The 21518-nt window shown below is 29.3% G+C and overlaps 1 protein-coding gene across 2 annotated transcripts; it reads left to right on the top strand.

The window, feature by feature from the left end:
- The first annotated feature begins 9430 nt into the window (after positions 1 to 9430).
- Positions 9431 to 16565, top strand: LOC109800197 (nuclear poly(A) polymerase 1). Of its 2 annotated transcripts, none has more exons than XM_020360941.3 (13): positions 9431 to 9560; positions 9691 to 10315; positions 10410 to 10487; positions 10675 to 10782; positions 11723 to 11785; positions 11881 to 12042; positions 12712 to 12825; positions 12926 to 12988; positions 13102 to 13431; positions 14112 to 14276; positions 14411 to 15355; positions 16023 to 16093; positions 16332 to 16565. In XM_020360941.3, exons 2-13 carry the CDS (start codon positions 10196 to 10198, stop codon positions 16375 to 16377), a joined length of 2265 nt encoding a protein of 754 aa, XP_020216530.1. In that variant the 5' UTR covers positions 9431 to 9560; positions 9691 to 10195; the 3' UTR covers positions 16378 to 16565. The 2 variants fall into 2 exon arrangements, with proteins under 2 accessions (XP_020216530.1, XP_082929324.1); XM_083073198.1 differs by lacking the exon at positions 9431 to 9560 and adding an exon at positions 9582 to 9592.
- The last annotated feature ends 4953 nt before the right edge of the window (positions 16566 to 21518 follow it).

Here is a 21518-nt window from a genome sequence, read left to right as displayed (position 1 = left end):
ACTTAACTTGCGAGTTCAACTGAGATAATCGGAGTGGGTCGGTGTAACATGTATCAATTCCTTTTTCTTTAAAAATTTATTTTTCTCCTTCTTTAGTTTTAAATTAATTTCTTCGATGTTTTCATTTTGATTCTATTTTCTTATTCTTTAAATTTTCTGTTATAAAATAGTATTGTTTTTGGCAATTGTTAGAGTAGTATTTATATTTTTCTTATACTTGAATTATTTTTTATAAAAATTATACAAGTCAATTCGTTAGTCAACTTACTTAATACACCAACATGCAGTGAATTTAACTGAATATATATTTTTTAACTTACAAAAAAGTAAATGAAATCAAATTAAAACTAATTATTGTGAACCCACTCAATTTTTATTTTTATTTTCGTCCCTAGAGGATCCAAGACCGATAGCAGGGTGGGATAACTGGTCACAAGATATAATGCGGCTGCATATACAAGACAAGATTCGAATCCCTGACCTTGCTTAAGTGTAGATCAATCCCTACCACTAAATCACACACTTGGGACTTAGGGTTATGAATCCACTCAATTTAACACCTCTAAAATTTAACAAATAGACCTTTCACTCCACTCTTATATTTGTGATCATTTTTAATCTCTTAACTCTTGATGGGTTTACTCCAGATAGGGATAGTCTAAGCCCAATCCAAATATTCCCTCCCAATATTTTTTAATTTATATTTTTGCTTAATTAAACAAACAACAAAAATAAAAAATTATAATATGTATAAACAAACAAAACATTGTATACTATCAGCAAACAAGTCGGTGAAGGAATCCTTGATTGCCCTGAAAGTGAAAGGTTACCGGAAACATGGTATGTCCATGCATGTTTTCTTTTCAACACAAAGAGAGAGTGTTTGTTCCCCAATCTATGAAACAAAAAAACAAAAAGAAAAGGAAGAATGAGCCATATTAATCTCTTTAACAGAGTCATTACTTTTCGTTATCAACTTTGGCCAATGTTTTTGACTCGTTGAAGCACATGGACTAAATTGTTTGCTATGGATTTAGATTCTTTCATCACACTTAGTTATATGTTAATTAATTGAATGGAAATATTGAAATTCATTTGGTTATTATTTAGGTTGTATCTTGACTTTTAGATAAGTTATTTTTTCAAAAATTTATCCTCTTCTTTTTCTTTAATCTTTTAAAATTCCAAGACCCAATAACACAAAAGTACTTTTTTCTCTTCACAAAATGATTATATTTTTATCATTTAATTTTTTTCCGAAGTAACCGATGTTTTCAATTTTATGTAATATATATATATATATATAATTTATCTTTTTATAATTTTTTCAACTATCACAATTAAAATAATATTTTTTTTCCTATTAGAGGTTTCTCCACCATAACATCTCTTGAGACACAGGTAAATGACCTATAATATTCCATTTGCAAAGACTTACACTATCTCGCAAACAAGGCATTAATTGCATGGACTTAAAATAATCGATTTAACCACATAAATACATTCTCAACTCCTTGAGTATCAGTCCGCAACATTGAACTTATTTATCATATCTCATTTTAGTACTCATCATATGTACATATCATCACACTCTAACATTTCAATGTATCATCACATCTCAATATATTACTCATATCAACTCAACAATCATATATCAATATAATTCTCACACATCAATTCCTTCTCATATACATATCATCATTATTATACATTCTTATCACATATTATAATATTTATCATTATAACATCATTATCATCATATCTTAATCATAATATCATCATCATCGAACCTTAAATATCATCACACATTATAGTATTGTCCTTTATTATTACTCATTTTATTACATCCATCTATTTGTAATTTCACCAATGACATCGTTAATATTCACACACCTTACACATTACTACTCATTAATTAATTCTCTTAGTTGTTAATCTCAATCTTTCCTCACAGTTCCTTATTTATTAATTAATTAGTAAAGTATAACATCAAAAAATGTAAAAAGGTGTGGCATCCGGTAAGAACAAATTCATGCTCAACTCAAAGAGGTTATGACCTCTCTACCAAACTCATGCCTGACGTGGGATCACCTACACCAAGCGAGGTGAGGTTTGGGATCTCTTTGTCTCATTCTCCCCTAGTGTGGTCTAGGCCACACTCGACATCATCATGTTCATAAAAAATGACATCAAATGGCATTAGGGGCAATACCTCATGTCCAGCCCCAAGAGGTTTGGGACCTCTCTATGTCCTACACCCGATGTGACCATCCTCACGTTCAACATGGTCATAAAATCTTACATCATAGACTCACGATTTGTGCGTTTCATCTCATCCAAATTCCACACCAATGCGACAACAACTTATTCATACAATCCAATTGGTCAATTAATCGAATCACCCTATATAAACATCATATTAACATCAATACATCATATTTCATTTAATCCCAATCAAACCTAATTCATATATACATAGCCCTAACCCTCAAAATGCATAAACTCAATATGAATTTGATTAATTCAAAACACTTAAGACCTTAGTATAAAACAACAATATAGTTTCAGCCAATCATATACTCAAGAAAATCCCATCAAACAAACAACCTAGAGGTATAGGAATTGCCTCTCTATCCTTATCCCTCATATATGCCTAATGGCTTGATAATTTCACTCCACCTACTTGGAGTGACGATTCTCGTGAAACAATGCTTCTCCAATAGGTCCTATCACAAATCTATCTCTCCCTTGGTGTTCTTCTCTAGGTCCCTCTAGTGAGTGCTATAGGTTTTTAGAATACGTATAATGACCTAACCCTTCTCTATTTTCTTCTTTTGAATTAGTTTTCGAGTTGGGCTTATAGTCTAGTCCAAATTTTTTTGATTAGCTCCCCTCATATTTATTTATTAATAAAATATTACTCTTTTATCTTCTAATTATTCTAATTCATTCATTCATTATTTATTTATTTAAAAAATGAGTTGTTACACCGAGGGGTGTTATGGTGGGGACCTCTAATAGGAATGTGAAACTAGCATGGCCAATTGTAGCACTTTGATAGAATTCTGATAGACATCTCCTAGTTGAGGTGGTTTGAGGGGATCACTATTAATAGATGGTCCCTACACTATTTGATGGAGTGGTTTTGTATCATTACTCCTAGGCTGTTTTGTACTCTCGATGATGATGATGGGGAGATTGATATCACATGCATATATAGTTAGAAACATGCATTGCACAAGTCTTGAATTATGATTGTGTTATATTGTGTGATTGGATGATAATGAATGATGGATGAATGAATAACAATTATTATTATTAATATAAGTGAGAATGGTTATGAGTATGCGAGATGTTATTGATATTGTAAATGTGTGTATCTACCTTTATGTCTTATAAATGTTGTTTATGGATGAGATGTATTCTCATTTCCTATGTTTGTATGTTTGTGATTCGGCTGAATGTCATTCGCAAGACTATACTAAGTACAAGAAGATGTGTTTGATGAGGGAGAACCATAAAAATGAGTTTTGCTATGATAGTGTAACATTAGAACAGAGTTTTAGTTTTAGTAGTTGTTGAATGGTTGAGTTTCTATTTAATTATCAAAACTTTATTGAATTAGGATGTCATTTTTGTTTTGATTCAAACAATATTTTATATGTTTTCTTTGTTTAATAGAGTGTTGGATAAAGTATTTGAACCCTTTTAAAAAATATTGATGAGAAAATTATTATTATTATTTTATTTATTTTCCAAAATTTCTATATTATATTTATTTATTTATTTAGGGTAGAAGGGTGTCACATTTAATTTAGTGGTATTAGAGTAGGTGGATTCATCTAGCCAATGTGTTATGTGCTTGTCATGTTTCTATGTGTATTCTAGAGTTGTATGTTTGATGTTGAGTGTTTTGAGTTATTTTTCTGTTAATCAGAAAAGCTATAGTGAGGGAGGAACAGTTTCACTTTAGTTATTGTCTTGTAGGCGATAACTAGGATGATTTGAAAACGTCAATTGGTGGACCAGTTTCTATTTTTGATGTTGTCTTAAATGCCCTTTGAAAATTTCGGATAGGAGTTTTGTTGTTGACTTATATTGTTTGCCTTGTAGTTAATTAGATGTTGTCTACACATTAAAGTGATGATACAAATCAAGAATTGACCATTATAACTAATTCCAACAAAGTAAACTAAATAATACTCAATGATGAGCTTGAAAAAATTTGTGTAAAAAATGCTTGTATCTTATTTAAGTTAGTAGAAACATAGTGTCATTGTCAAGAATTGCACAATCTTAAGTTGTTGGAAATGAACCAATATAAAAAAAATTGTTTTTGATTTGTATTTCTATATCTTATTTATTTACATTATGATTTGATTATATATTTTTTGAAACCAAGTTTGTTTTGATAAAGCTTTTACATGATTTCTAAAAAAAGGATAAGATGGTGTTTTCATTAACCTTTGAAACTATCGTTTGTTTGATAAGACAATAAGCTTTTTGTGAAAACATATTTGCAAAAATTCCTTAAAACTCAATTCAACCTCCATTATTGTTTTTTTTGTTCTACACAAAATAGCCTCAAATTCTTAGTTAATTTCTCTTCATTTGTTCAATGGAAAAACATTCTTTATATAGGAGTTGTTAAGATAATTAATGATTTTTATAATTCCTAATGATAACATATGATAACAAAAGATATCCATTATATTTTATATAAAATATTTTCTTATAATTGAAATAGTGATAGTGCATATTAAATAGTCGTCAATAATCATTTTTATCTTAAGTAATTGACTCTTACAAAGACGAAATCGGCAAAAAATTTACACTCAAAAATCAATTTTCATAGTTAACACTATATTCCTTTTTATGGAAATTGATTCCAAGAAGGAGCAATTAATTCCTAAGACAATGTTAGTTGAAAGTGTTTTTTTTTCATAGAAATTGCTTTTCTTTTTATCTTATAAATTCATTTATGCATTTTCAAAGTTTCCCTTTTAGTCAAAGTTAGCTAGAAATGATAAACATTATATAATCGCCTAAGACTTTGACTATTTGTCTTCGTAGAGGCTGTTGTCTTGATTTTGTTTTCGTCTTGAATTTTGTTTTTGTTTTCATTAAACTTCTAGTGACTTTTTATCTTCATCAAAATTCATTAAACAACTAATAGGTAGAAGGTCATGTTCAACAAAATATACATGTCTAATAAAATTATTACCTATCTTTCCATTCATGACCATATTGCATTCAATATTTAATAATACAATATTAATAACATGTGTCATGATGATGATGGATAAATTGATTCAATGTTAAAGGCTTTATCATAATTGAAAGAGAAAATAAACCATTTTTATATTTGAACATTAAATTATTAATTATTAATACATATGTGCAGCGTAATTAAAATTTATCAATTCAATTATGATTAATGACTCGAGAACTAGCAAAATCCTCATTTTTGACATTATGAATGTGACGTGAACTAAAATTGTCATTAGAATTAATGTTTTAAAAATCGAATCACTTATCAAACCAGTTAAGACATCGAGTTAGTGGTCAAAAGTTAAATCGATGGGTTACTATAATTGAACCGCATGATCCGGTCGCTATCTTATATTGCCTTGAAAAAAACCCAAAATTTAAACATATTTTATATATAATAAAAGTAATGTAAGTTATTTACTTACCAATTCAACAAGTTGGCATAGTGGTTAGTAGGACTTCATTGAAATTGAGTGGTGTTGATGGCGTGTAAAAGGCAAACAAAAATTGGGAAACATGGGAAATATGTGTGTCTCTCTCATTCTCTCTCTCTCTCTTTCTATATATATGTATATATACATATATATATATATATATATATATATATATATATATATATATATCAAATATGAATTAATAGTTTGATTTGGTGTAGTAGTCTTCAAAGCACTTGTAATACATTGTGTCCATGGTATGCCTCCCACTTGATTCACACTTTTGTTATATTTCTCCTTCAAAATATAATTAAATACTTAGTGTCTATGGATCAATGGTCTCAAAATCAAAAGCAAAAAATGGTGGTCCCAACCATTTTTTTTACAAGTTTTTACCAATTTAATGACATCATTACCAAGTTTAATTGCTCAGGTCCTAATCGAACATATTCGAATTGGATTTTAAACTATGGTCATAATCATAGGTTTTGTCAACATAGTAAACATAGAAGTAAGAATGTCATCATAAAGAGATAAAAATGGCAATTGTAATATGTTTGCAGTAGCAATCAAATTCTAAAAGAAGAGAGAATAAACATTTAACACATAAGAGGATGATTATTGGAAGTATTAACAAAGTCACACATCATTAAAACAAGAGAAAGAACATAGGTTTAAAAATGCACAAATGTCTCCATTGGTATGAGACCTTTTGGTGATGATAAACAAATTCATAAGGGTTTGAGTCCAAAATGGATAATATCGTACTAATGTCAGGACATATGTATGGACCCACAGTACACTACAAATGGTATCAGATTTGATGGTTTAACTAAGTAACAAACTAATAAGAGTATAATGGAATCAACAATGGATTCAAACATAGGAACCTTAGTGTCAAAAATTTTCTTGATGGTTGGTTCATGTATATGGAAAGTCTTCTTGGTAACATGGAGGTTAGGCAACATTTCCCTTTATCATGAGCTAATGGTAGAGCAATGATGCAAATACCTAGAACATGACTAAGCTTTATGGGTCACTATTGAATACTCGTGAACTAAAATAAATGATTTCCTCTATAAGGAGAGGTTCAACCATGATCCTTTGTTTGAGAAGAAGATTGTTGGGATATAAGTAAAGTCCTACATTCTTAGAATAAGAGGAAGAACATAAGGTTATAAGTACATGAATGTCACCATTGGTATGATGCCTTTTGGATGATAACTAAAAGCAAATTCATAAGGATTTAAGCCAAAATGGATAATATCATATCAACGTGGAGACATGTGTGAACCTTTGGTGCACAACATAATACTTTGGTAGAGTCATGTTGCTATGTCAATGTCATCAAAGTTGTTAAAGTATTGTGACTAATCTCAAACCCAAACTTTAACTTTGGAAAAATTACTCATCGCTAATCGAGTCAAGTTGTGACATGCATGAATTCTTGACCTTTCCCCCCCTTTGAAAAAACATATCATTGTGCAACTCATCCCAAACCCAAAATTGACCTTCAATTTTGAAGATTGATTGAGTAATGAGGTTATAATAATTATGTGATTAATGTATTTGTAGCCATATAGAGCTTCCTAACACCATCATTTTACGATGATGTTAGTGGAGTTGTCGATGTGTTCAATTGACATTGAGGGAGCTATAAATATTGGTGATCGCCAATTTTAGTAGGTAAGTGTTGTTTGTGTGTTGAAAAACTATAAAAAGAAACAAGATTCACACAATTTTCTCAAAAAGAAAAAGATTCTTATCAACACAAGATGAAAAGGAAATAAGTAAAAGAGGATTTTGATATATTTCAAAGTATCAAATATAAAACATCAATAAATGTTCATCACAGATTGGGTTAAATTGAAGAAACGGTAGAAAAAAAAAAAGGAGAGAAAAATAGAGATAAAAAAACAATAAATATGATAAAAGAACTTAAATAATCCTGTACAATCACATGTATGGTGATAACCTAAGGTAAATGTGAATCATAAAATCTTAATTATTAAGATAACTAAAAAAGTTTAAATACTAGATATAAGGCTTTATTGATTTTATTATTTTTTATTCATATTAATTAATAAATTTTCTTAATTGCCAACCTTTGACCGATTTAGGTGAATATGTCTTATTGATTATTTATGATCATGTAATGGTTGGGGTGGGTAGATGTATGTAGACTTATGTTTGATTATCATCAATATCATTATATTTTTTTTATTGATAACAAATTAATATATTTTTTAACACAAATAATTAAGATTTAAATATATTTTTAATTTTTGTAAAATGAACAATTTTTTTTTTTGATCATATATTTTTTGCTTTTATTTTTATCTCTCTAAAATTTTAAATTATTGTTTTTAATCACACTGTTATGTGATCTTTGTAAACTACTTATGTGTTTATCAAAATATTAATTGGACATCCTAGATGACACCCACAAGTATCTCTCACATTAATACGTAACATCTCTAATTTATTTTTATAAATATTTAAAACAAAATATCATTTATCTATTTTTTTAAAAATGAATATCAAGAAAAAAATAATATTTCACATTTAAAAAAGATAAAAATTAAAGAAAAATATTTTACATAAAGTAAAACAAAATTTTATTATGTTACAACTATTAAACACAATAATTTTAAATTTTAGAGAATGAACGCTAATTTTTTTTTTGTCAAACAAAAATTAAACAAATATGACTTCTTTTTATATTTTGGCCTTATTTTAAAAAAATGTATGAATAACTTAATTTTACCTATCTTATTTTATAAGTGTTTAAAAGAGTATTTACACAAACTTATAAAATATTTTATTACTAACTTATAAGATGTTTTAAACTTATATCTTATTACTAAACTTATACGAAAACTTATTAAAAAAATACTTAAGTTTGAATCTTATCATTAGCGTAAATAATTTTTATTTTTATTTTTTCTATTCTTTCACTAAAGACCAATTTTATAGTTTTTTTTTTCATTATTTCATTCATTTTTTTTTTAATTTTTCCTTTTTTTTTCTTCTTTATTTTTTTCTTCTATTCCATTTTTTTTTCTATCTCTTCCCTTCACATTCTACTATTATAAAAAAAAAATCTTGTAACTTTTTTTCTCTCTAAATTAATACACATGGAAAAAAATTGTTGTTTATATTTATATAATAATTTTTTAATCATGATTATAAAATATATAGAATTGATTTTTAATCTTTTAAATTAATGGTTCTTAATTTTTAATACAGTTATATATAATTTATTTCTCATATTTTATTAATAATTTTTTTATTAACTAATTTAGATAAATATTTATTAGTAACTTTTTTTTTAATTTTTAATATTATTGTGATGTATAATTTCATTTTTAAGAATTATTTACTTATTTTTATGATTTTATTTTATTTTTTATCAAAATTTAATTTATAATTTTTTTTTTAATTTTTAAAATGAGATAGCATCTTATAATTTTAATAATGATATATTTAAATATTTTAAAATTGTAAAAATACTTTTTTTAAAACGAAAAATTATACAATTGTTAATATGTATATTTAAATACAATAATTTTTTATTAAATTTTAAGTACTTAAACATAAATTTTTATTATATAAAAATTTATTAAATAAAATCTTAAATATATTATTTATTCACATGAGTTTTTATAAATCTTAAATATAAAAATATATATTTAAAGTAATAATTTATTTTATATTTTTTTTATCATTATAAATTATGTAACTGATACAATACATGCAATAGAAAATTGTTTTATAATTCTCTGTATCTTCATCGTTGTCTTGAGCGTTTCACCAAGCTGTTACCAAAAGCACATCCGCTTTCTCTTTCTCTTCGTAAGCACTCTTCTCTCTCTGTCTTTCTCTTCGTTTCTGTAATCTTTCTTTCTCTATCTTTCGGAATGTTTATTTATTTAATTAAACATATATGTGTATGATTAACTGAATATATATTCTGCAATTGAAGCTTTTGAGGTTCAATTCAACTATGGTGGGAGTGTGCACCCTCAGCAATTCATCAAGTTGAAGCTTTTTTAGTTCCGATTCATCTGGGTCTCGTGATTGCTTGATGCTGATATAGTACTTTAGGGTTTCATATTTAGAATCCCCATAGAAGTTTTGTACTCTCTCTATGTTCTCTTTTGCAATGAAATGCTTCTGGGTGGCTTTGTAATTTTTCCCTTTTCTTGTTTTGTGTTTTTGTGGTCAAAGTTCATACCTTTGGCCGATTCCCCTAAATAGTGTACAATCAACAATTATCATGGCGTTGCTATAGTGTTCTTTTTTTTTTTTTTTTTTTTTTTTTTTTCCTCTTTCTGGACTATGATTTTGTTTTTATTTGATTTTATTGGGAAAAAAATTGAAAAGTATCATCAATAACTGATAACTCTCACAGCTGCTGCCTATTGTTGAAACAAAAAATTTTAATAAAAAAAAAAAAAGGAAAAAACAACTGTGTCAACTGTTTGTTCATGGGGATGCCTGGATTGAACAATCACAATAATGGGCAACAAAGATTAGGCATAACTGAGCCCATTTCATTGGCTGGTCCAACTGAGGATGATGTGATCAAGACTCGTGAACTTGAGAAGGTTCTGTTTGCACTTATTTTGAATTCATATATGTGTATACTTTGGAGCTTTTCCAAGTATTAATTGATGCTGAATCTGTATTCTGATTGTGCAGTATTTGCAAGGTGTTGGATTGTATGAGAGTCAGCAGGAGGCTGTGGGTAGGGAGGAAGTGCTTGGCAGGCTGGATCAGGTTGAATTTATTTATGTTTAGTAAATTTTGCTTCATAAGGTCTTCGAAATGTAGCTGTAGAGTGTAGACTAGGAGAGCCTCCCTTCACCCTAAACATTTTGTCCACCCAAAGAAAAAGCCCTTGGATATGTAGCGGACATCCCAATGAATATTTTTGTTTTGATTGTGCTGTTGTGATATGAATCAGATTGTGAAGATTTGGGTTAAGAACATTAGCCGTGCAAAGGGGTTCAATGAACAACTGGTGCAAGAGGCAAATGCCAAGATTTTCACCTTTGGTTCTTATCGACTAGGGGTATGGTGCTATTCTCATCTTCAAATCTTCCTCATTTGTGCATATACACACTAGGATCTTTGTCTTTTATTTTTATTGTATCCGACCATGTAGTGCCTGCTGGAGAAAGCATGTGTCATGGAGAGTTAGGATTGCATTGTCTTCATATGGCATCCTTAGATGATATCATCTTTGCTGTGTTTACATCTGATAGAACCTCATAATGTCAAAATAGATTTTTTTTAATTATTTTTTTCCCGAACATGCTGTTGAGTAATATAATCAAATCATGTATTATTTGAACTTGGTTGTATGCATTTTAGGTTTTTATGTAATTTACGGGCTGATAATTTGATGTTTTAAGTTTGTTGCTTGACCAGAGAATAAGTTGCATTAATTGTTGGTCTTTTTATGGTGTGTTTTTCCTGAAGAGTGAAGACTGTTTACCATTTCAGTTTGGTAATTTAATTTGTTCAGATGATCTGCCTATCTTCTTTTCTTTTTGTTATTGTTACAAATGCACTGGGATGGTGAATCACTGATTTGAAGAAAACAATACATTCATTAATCCTTTGTTTATTTCACAAGTATGATCATCTGTTGTATAGAAACTTCTGTGAGAAACCATTAGCTTTGACCTATGATGAAGTGAGAAAACAAGAATAAGTCTCTAGCATTACATTCAAGCCAAAGATTCCAACACCAGCAAACAGGCACTTTTGCACTTGGACAGTTCCATTGAGTGTTTTTCGTCTGTTTCTCAAAACCTTGGTACTGGGTATAGAGAGTCTTCTGAGGTTGTGGGAGTGGGACAAATACAATTCTTCTCAGAGGCAGTGTGAAGGGCTGAGAAACAATATGAAATTAAGACCAAAACTGAGATCATTGGTTATGCAATCCAATATATCACAATATTTTTTTGTTTATTATTCTTCTGAAGTTTTCACTCCAAATCTTGTAGGTGCATGGCCCTGGAGCTGATATAGATACCCTCTGTGTGGGACCTAGACATGCAACCAGAGATGTATGATAATTCTTGTGATTTTATTGTGTAAAATTGTAGATATAGGTTTTTCAGGTCATATCTCCTATCAGCTAAAGTTATTAATTTGGCCTCAGGACGATTTCTTTGGTGAGCTACAGAAGATGCTATCTGAGATGCAGGAAGTAACAGAATTGCACCCTGTGCCTGATGCTCATGTCCCTGTGATGAAATTCAAGTTTAATGGAGTTTCTGTTGATCTCCTGTATGCAAGATTAGCTTTGTGGGTTATTCCTGAAGTAAGTGATTTATATTTTATGCAAAAATAAATTTGTTTTGGGTATAATTCTTGTTTCTCTTGTTCCTGTCTATCTTATGCAAAAATAAATTTGTTTTTGGGTGTTTTAAATGACATTTTGGTAGCATCGTATTCTATTTCCTGAAATGTTACTGGATTAATGATTAATATTTTCTCCATCAGTGCTTGGTATTTTAGAGAAGCAACCATTAGTTTTTGAATTAGATCATAGAACATTTAGGGTCTATTTGATTGTGTTTTTTTATTTTAGATTTTAAAAATTAATTTATAAAACAAATTTTAAATTCTAATTTTTAGAGTAGAAAAGATGTGTGGTTGCAAGGAACATGAGTTATAGAAAACTGAAAGTAAAAACAAAACAACTTAGAGATCTTCTGGTTTTTTAATTTTAAAAACTGAAAAAGTGATATTAGTTTTGAGAACATTTTTGAATAAACTATTCTTATCATGTTCTTTTGTTTTGATAAATGGAAAACTTTTTTCAAAAGCAGGAAATAAACAGACCCTTAGTTCCTTTGAAATTGAAACTTCTACAGATATGCATGCATCTCCCTCCCTCCATGTGTTTTGTTCAGGCTTTATGAATCTAAAGTGTAAATTGTACCTAACCTTTTGTTTATCATTTAGTAATGATGGTTTTTTTGGGCAGGACTTGGATATATCACAGGAATCTATATTACAAAATGTTGATGAACAAACTGTTCTTAGTCTTAATGGTTGTAGAGTAACTGATCAGGTCCTGCGATTGGTTCCAAATATTCAGGTGGTGTATGTGCATATGAAATTTATACTCCGTTAGATTTTTGTGTTTAGCTTTTCTATAGCATTCTGATCATTGATTGTATTCTGTTTCTGAAGTGCAGACCTTTCGCACAACATTGAGATGCATGAGGTTTTGGGCAAAGCGCCGTGGTGTTTATTCAAATGTATGACATAACTGCCAGGATGTGGCTTATTTGTTGTTCTGAACTCGTTCACCATTACTCTATATATGTTGTACTAATCTTCCTAATGCATCTTCTTGCTATTTCATGGGCAGGTTGCTGGTTTTCTTGGTGGTATAAACCTGGCATTGCTTGTTGCTCGAATATGCCAGTTATATCCTAATGCACTACCTAATATGTTAGTGTCTCGATTCTTTAGGGTATATACTCAATGGCGATGGCCAAATCCGGTCATGCTTTGTGCTATTGAAGAAGGATCTCTTGGACTACCAATTTGGGATCCCAGAAGAAATCCCAAAGATAGATATCATCTAATGCCTATAATTACTCCTGCTTATCCTTGCATGAACTCTACTTACAATGTGACAGCAAGTACATTGCGTGTTATGTCAGATGAGTTTCAGAGGGGAAGTGACATATGTGAGGTATGATTTGATGATTTCAAAATTGTTTTCATTTTGGCAAATTTAAGTTGTCTAGTACAGTGTATATGAAGTTTGAAAATTGAAATAATTTTTGTTCAAGGTTCTCCTTTTCTCTTGTTTCATCCCATTAACTGTAGGGTATTGCATCATTGTCCCAACATAGTTTGACATGGGGCCTTCAAGTTAGATTTCCCATGATCAGATGATTTGGAAGTGGGGCAGTGTATTGAAGTTATGCTACATGTTTAAGTTTAATTAAATTTATTTGTTTAGCTAGTTTGGCCCATCTTTTGACAACACGATAATTTCCTTTTAGTTACTTCTTTCACATGCGCTGTTCTTCCTCTGTTTTTTATGTGTTCCATGACAGCAAGTTTTGGTAATTATAGGTAATAGATGGGTTTATATTTCTACCAAAATAATATGCTTTTACCAGCAAGTTTTTATAGGTGTAATTGTTCATCTATGTTAGATAAGATAAGGCTTGGATGTTGGTTGGTTGAATTTTCAATAGATTGAAATAATTGAATAACATTATTGGGGAAGCAACAGTTTCCTGTGGGAATTTTGATATGTTTTGGATTTAATTCTTGTTTGTTATAAATTTTTAAGTAGTTGCCTTTTGTATTTTTTATTATGATATTTGGGTTGCTTCAATTTTATGTTCATTATATTTGTAGGCCATGGAAGCTAGCAAGGCTGATTGGGATACTCTTTTTGAGCCTTATCCCTTTTTTGAATCTTACAAGAACTATCTACAGATAGACATAACAGCGGAGAATGCAGATGACCTTAGACAATGGAAAGGCTGGGTTGAGTCTCGACTCCGTCAGTTGACATTGAAGGTATAGCACTTAAAGTTAATCTTTTATTGTTTGTTGTCACATTTTCATCATTTCCTACTTAGCTGTTGCATGCGACTTGTATTATCTGTTTCTAATTCATATATAACTAATTTGGTTGTCCTTTAAACTTCTAGATCGAGAGGCACACTTTTGGTATGCTTCAATGTCATCCACATCCTGGTGAGTTCTCGGACAAATCTAGACCTTTTCACCACTGTTACTTTATGGGTCTGCAGCGTAAGCAAGGAGTTCCAGTGAATGATGGTGAGCAGTTTGATATAAGGCTAACTGTCGAAGAGTTTAAGCATTCTGTCAATGCTTACACTCTATGGAAACCTGGAATGGATATCTATGTGTCCCATGTGAAACGCCGCAACATACCTAACTACATATTCCCTGGCGGTGTGCGGCCTTCCTGTCCGTCAAAAGTAGCTAACGAGAATAAACAAAGTTCCAAATTTAGGAGCTCCGGCCATGGTCAAGCCGAAAAACCTCAAGGAGGTAAAGCAGTTGCAGTCGAAGCAGATGATGCAAGGAAGAGAAAGAGATCAGAGGACATGGATAATAACTCAAAGAATTCCAAGCCCTCTATATCTCTACCTCTGCCCAGCAGGGAAGTTCATGAAGATAGAACTCCTATTAGTGCTTCAAGTTCTTGTTCTATGAAATTTGATGAAGCCGAAGTCAATAGTATGGTTGGACAGAAGAGCGAGAAAATTTGTCTGAAATCTCCAGGGGAGATTCCTTCTGGCGATATTGGGACCAATGGATCAGTGACAAACAATCAACAAGGGAACCCCGTACTTGCAGCTACTAGTAACTCTAAGGAAGAAGAAAAGTTAGCCATTGAAAAGATTATGTCTGGCCCTTATGAAGCACATCAAGCCTTTCTGGAAGAACCTGAAGAGCTTGAAGATGATACTGAGTATAGAAACCTAGTCAAAGATTCTGGAGAGAGCATGAAAAACAACCTGGAATCTTCAAACTCAAAGCCTGCAGTGGCAGAAGTCCCAGTTATGTCTAAGGAAACTACTTGTTCAGCTTATCTACACCCGAATGAGGGCTTGGAGGAGCTTGAGGTTAGCCTCTTTTTTATACCTTAGGTTTGGAAAAAAAATATTGCTAGATTCTTCAATAAAATGTTTTGCAGCAATTGTAAATTGTAGATATCAGACTTCCATAAATTGCTTGCTATTGCATGTGCTAAAGTCTCAAAACTCAGTCCAGTATGCATAGGAGCTGCAATTTGTTGGACTTGTTTTCCATCTTCGCCTTCTGGAGTACATGTGCATGCACAATGCCTGTGCTAAAAGTCTTGCTGTTGGTTGCTTTATTTTTTTTTATTTTTTATTTTTATAACTATATTTTAATGAGAATTTGGTTGCAATTATCTTCAATGACATGTATAGTACAAGCATGGTAAGAAAGCAGCAATATGTTAATATACAAATATATGATGAGGTTATCTGGAGTCCATATAGATTATATGATATATCACATGAATCTAACAGGTTCCTTTATGAATTTTTAGACAGTCAAATTAGCATTTGTTCCTCACATCCCAAATATGCATACTTATTTTATTTTTTGACCAATCCTATTTATTTCAGCGGTTTTTTTTATTTTATTTTTATTATTATATATATATATATATATATATATATATATATAATTTCAAAGTTGTTTTACCATGCAATATATATGAAGAAATTGAAGCAGTTTTAACTATTTCCTTTTTTGCAAAAGCCTGCTGAGCTGACAGCACCATTGTTAAGTGTGACTCCAGCACCAGTCCCGCTAAAGAAGCCTCTTATCAGGTAGACAATAAGTCTATTAGATATAAACTTATAAACGCTGTTGAGAGTTTCTCTACGGGAAAGTACTATTTATTTTCAGTAGAGAAACTCTTAAAACGCTTATAGTTTGTATGCAAACAGGCTTAATATCAATTATTAATATTGTACTTGTCATGGTTTCCATATTCCCACTTGTACTTGAAACTTATTTTGGACTTTTGGTTGTGTTTAATTCTGTTTGTTGACTCCTTATTTTCAGGTTGAACTTCACCTCCCTAGGAAAAGCTGCTGACAAAAGTTCTTAGACACTTCAAAACTTGAGTCGCAGCTAGCTGATAACAAGGTTGTAAAATGGACATTTCTAGTACCTTGTTTATTTATGTAATAATTATGATGCAGAAATAAACCTGAGCTAAAAAAGCCATCAATTTTCATTGATATGTACATGAGAATATGTTTCACCGGCAAAATAAAACCAGATTTTGATGAGTTATGTGTAGTCTGTTAACATAAAGTTAAGGGAAATGTTTCTTGCATATTAGCAGCTAAACTATTAGCATTTACTGAAGATTTATTATTGATCAATTATTCTTATGTTTAAATACATTTTTGGTCCATATAGATTGTCTCAACCTTGATATTGGTTCATATATTTTTAAAGTTCGGCTTTTGGTCCTTGTAGTTTTATTACTAGTTTAGGTTTTGATCCTTGCAAGTATATTTTGTTTTAATATTTTTGTTCTATTTAGGTATCAATGTTGTGTTAGTGAGACAAGACCATTGTAATATTTTTGTTAGGTTTCAATAATATACCAAAAATTAGTCCAAATGATTATATGACAGAACATGTGGTGGCATATTGTTGATAATCAGAACTAGAATTTATTTTCAAAATTATTAGGTGAGGGATTAAAATCAAAATTGAAGCAAGTTATAGAAATAAAAATGCATTTCAACCTTTTTTTTTTATAAATATCTACGCAAGCTAATTATTAGCCGTTTATCATTAGTCAATTTACAGAAATAGCCAACATAGTATTAGTGAGGAATGTGTATGAGAACTCTTCTATGCAAATAATTCGACTTAAATTTTATTAAATAATTAAATAATAACACGATTCAAATTTAGCATCAGGCTTTGTACTCTGGTGAAGTGATCTATTACTTGAGGTAGCCAATTGGGCTCGATAGGATGGCCCGGTTCGAATAGTCCATAAATAAGTTTGTGTCAGGCTCTTAGAATTTAGGTCCAAGATGTTGGGCCAATTTGGTATGACTTGATGGGCCAGTCAGACTCATTAAATGTCAGCCGAAACATATAGGCCTAACTTTGGCCAATATTTTCTTTTAAGTTTTTTTCGTATGAAATTTATATAAATTTATGTGAAAAAAAAATTTAGCTTGCTAGCAAATTTATATGGCATAAAAATTTTGGTTAGTTGGACCTGCTTTCGTGCCTTGGCATTTGCCACATCTACTACAACTTAACCCTTTGGTGAAATTCTGAAATATGAGTTTGTCATATGAAACAAAAAGGAAGAGGATGATAACAACTATTTATTCACCAAAATATGAATAAATAACAAGTACCATTTAGGTTATGTTTGATTTGTTTGGTGTGGTTAAGAATGAGATCTGGTCTCTAGATTAGGTTGATTGGCATCGCAACAATTGCTAGAACCAATGTTGCCCATACGAATTGAAAGATTGACTCCGACAGCAACTGGAGGAGTGGCGGTGGTCGTGGTGGCTGCCAAAGGAGCTATGGAAAGATTATTGAGACAATAGGATTATTCTAACCATGATCTTTATGCAATTTACTTAAATACGTTTTTAATCTCTTAAATTTAAAGTAAATTTATTTTTAATTTTTGTAATTTTAAAAATTTATTTTAATTTTTACTCTAATTTTGTGAAAAAATTTGTTAAATACTGTCACATAAAATGTACTTAATAATATTTTTATTAATGAAAATATTACATTAAACCTAGTTAATAGTGCATAACTATCTTAATATATTACTTTTAAATATATTATTAGTGAGAGGCTAAAACAAAATTTTTAAAACTAAAAATAACAATTTTCAATTTGAGGAACAAAAATAAATTTATCCTAAATTTTTGAAAGAATAAAAAATATTTAAGTCAATGCAATTTATCATAAACAACTTATAAATGTTATCTACAGTAGCATTTTATTTTAATAATTAATATTTTCTCATGTACTCTACAATAAATAGTTGATAATTTAAAAAATATATTTATTATTTTCTTACTATCGTAAAATGACAATAAAAAATAAATAACTTTTTTTCTTTCTAATACGTTAAACAAAATTGAATGGTAGGAATAGTTATTTTAATTTAGTTTCTCTAATTGAAAAATAAAAAAAAACACCCTCTCTAGTTAATATAATTTTTTGAAATATTCTCTACTATCGATTAAAAATTATAAAAAAAAAGTGTAAAATTCACTTTATTGACGAGGCTCACTCATGAATTTTTAATTTTTAATAAAATTTAAGTAATAATTAAAAATACATTTAAAATAGCATATTAAAAAGTGTAAATTATAAGTATTTTTTTTAATTAATGTGTCGAAACTAAGCACTTCATTTCAGAACATTTTCTTTTGCACCCTAGAAGATAGTATAAAGAATAATATATGTGGGTGAATGGTTGAGGAGGTAATAATTTGATTGGAGAAGAGCCAAAACCCTTTTTTACTTTTGTTTGATTGGCTTCAATATTAATCACCATGTCAATGTGTAATGGGGCCAAGCGATGTTAAACCAGTAGAATCCTGTACCATTGCCAATTTCCATGGTTGTTAGGGAAAATAAAGTCTATATATGCCAATTGTATATTCCAAATATTAGATACCCTTACCATCATATCATCATAACTTGCCATATTGCACAGTGACTTCTGTGTCCTTGTTATGAAACTTGATCAAACGTCAATTTATCTCTTAAGTTTTTTCTTGCCCTAGAATATGGTTGACACATAAAATATGTCAAACCAGAAAAATGCACCAAAGTTTCAAACTTTGATTCTTCATTGATTAGAGATAAAATCATAATAACTTATATAATTAAGTGAAAAATAACTTTTTTTTACAAGTTATTTTTGTATAATTAAATTATGTCCAAATTTACTATTTTAAGATAGTATAAGTTTATATTCTATTAATTATCGGTAGTTGCTAGATCTATCATGTCATCTATTTTTGAATCACTTTTAAATGTTCAATCTTACAAATTTCATGTTTGAGATGTCCAGTTCTTGACATGAGAAAGGTATGTTGGAGATATCACATCATCTAAAAATAAGGTCATAAAAGAATAGTGTATATAAGTGAAGAACAACTATCACCTAACAAATTGATTTTGTAAGACCGAGTTAAATTTCAAACAACTTTTTTAAGAGTTTATTTAACAATAATTTTTCTTATCAAAATCAGTACTACTAGAAAAGTTAGTTATTATATATATATATATATATATATATATATATATATATATATATATATATTATATAGAGAGAGAGAGAGAGAGAGAGAGAGAGAGAGAGAGAGAGAGAGAGAGAGAGAGAGAGAGAGAGAGAGAGAGAGAGAGAGAGAGAGAGAGAGAGAGAGAGAGAGAGAGAGAGAGAGAGAGAGAGAGAGAGAGAGAGAAGAGATCCTTTTACTCTAGAAGTAAGTCTGCTTAGACTTACTCTGTTCAATAACTCATGTCTACATCAAATTTCAACAATCCAACCGTTCAATTTAAAAATTTTAATGCATAGATCAAATCTGCAAATTTTTAGAAAATTTAAAAATTATTTGATACTTCATTTCATTAACTCAAATTGACGGGTAATCATAAAATTATTTTATACATTGATTCGAATTAATGAAACAAAGTATAAAATGATTTTTAAATTTTTTAAAAATTTACAGATTTGATGTATACATTAAGAACTTTAAATTAAATGATTGGATCGTTAAAATTTGATGTAGACTTACTCTTGGAGTAAAATGATCTCTCTCATATATATACATACATATATATATATATATATATATATATATATATATATATATATAATTATTTTGTATATTCTCTACTAATCTTCTCACTATTTTTTTTAAATAAACCCAAATCCTTATCCAGAAATATTTTACTTTAGATAAAGTTATGTTCCTATTTAAATCTGTATTTAGTTGTTAAATCGTTTCACTTGAATCAATTAATTTAAACCATACAAGGTAATAGAATGAATTTCTTTGATATAATTGAGTACAATACATATTTAATCAATGACACATTTAATGCAAATTAGTATTTTGTTCATTTTGTTTTTGTGTTTTAGAGGCAAACCCTTTATAGGCAGAATATAAGTACCCAATAATAAACACCGGAGCAAATATATTAGGGAGAATTTCAACTCACATCTTTTATTTATTTTTGGCAAATTATTATCGTATATATTATACAACAACAACAATAATACCTCGGGATCGATAAATTTTTAGTAATTGTTTGCAACAGCTTTATTGAAAATTCTAAAGACTAAATACGTACTATGTGCTTTGGCGTAAGTCAAGATTCCACCATTGGTGATCTTAATTAATTTTAAGACATGAGGTTAAGTTTCATCCCTTAATATTTTCAACACCAAATTCCTTGACTATTCTTTTGTTAGATTTGATGCTACTCTTCACTCTATTTGGAATAAAATATTTAACATAATAAAACCCTTAATTATGCGCCTATGTTGCTCGTGGTTTATGTGGCATGTAACATGGCAAGAAATACTATTTTAAGAGATTAATATTTCAGCCGTTAAAGTGATAAAATTGGTCACTTGATAAATTAATTAATACAAAAGAATAAATGTTAAATATAGTCATATATATACAAAATATATTATTATAGGTAAAAAAAAATATATAAATATAAATCTATTTGACTATATATAATTTTAATATTGATTTTAAATAAGATTTAATAATATATATTTATGTCTTTATAATCTATATCTATATTTTTTAACAATATATTAACATATATTATATTTATAATATAGATAAAAATAATTTTTAATAATAAATATTGTGTCTATGTGTCATTAATCATTATGACAACTTTTTAATAGTAATAACTAGATTAGTGACTAATTTTAGATGTTCTCTAAATCATTGCTTATTTAATCGATTTTTTGAAACTAAAATAGTGATTTGGATATTAATTTAGTGATGTAGTGAAGGGGCTCCTAATATATGTATAACTTAAGCTTTGCTTTGTTGTGGAAATCTTCTCAAAGGTGATGGGAATAATATGGTTGCATCACATACTGATGAACCATGCTAAAAAAAGTTCTTAATTAGACTAAAAATTAGAAGTGATGAACTTAATTTAAGAGAAATGCTTTCATAACCGACATAAAAGTTTAATCAACTA

This window comes from Cajanus cajan, chromosome 1 (genome assembly GCF_000230855.2).
Source record: "Cajanus cajan strain Asha chromosome 1, NIPB_CcT2T_4, whole genome shotgun sequence".
Taxonomy (NCBI): Eukaryota; Viridiplantae; Streptophyta; class Magnoliopsida; order Fabales; family Fabaceae; genus Cajanus; species Cajanus cajan.
This window is presented reverse-complemented; position numbering and strand designations above follow the sequence as displayed.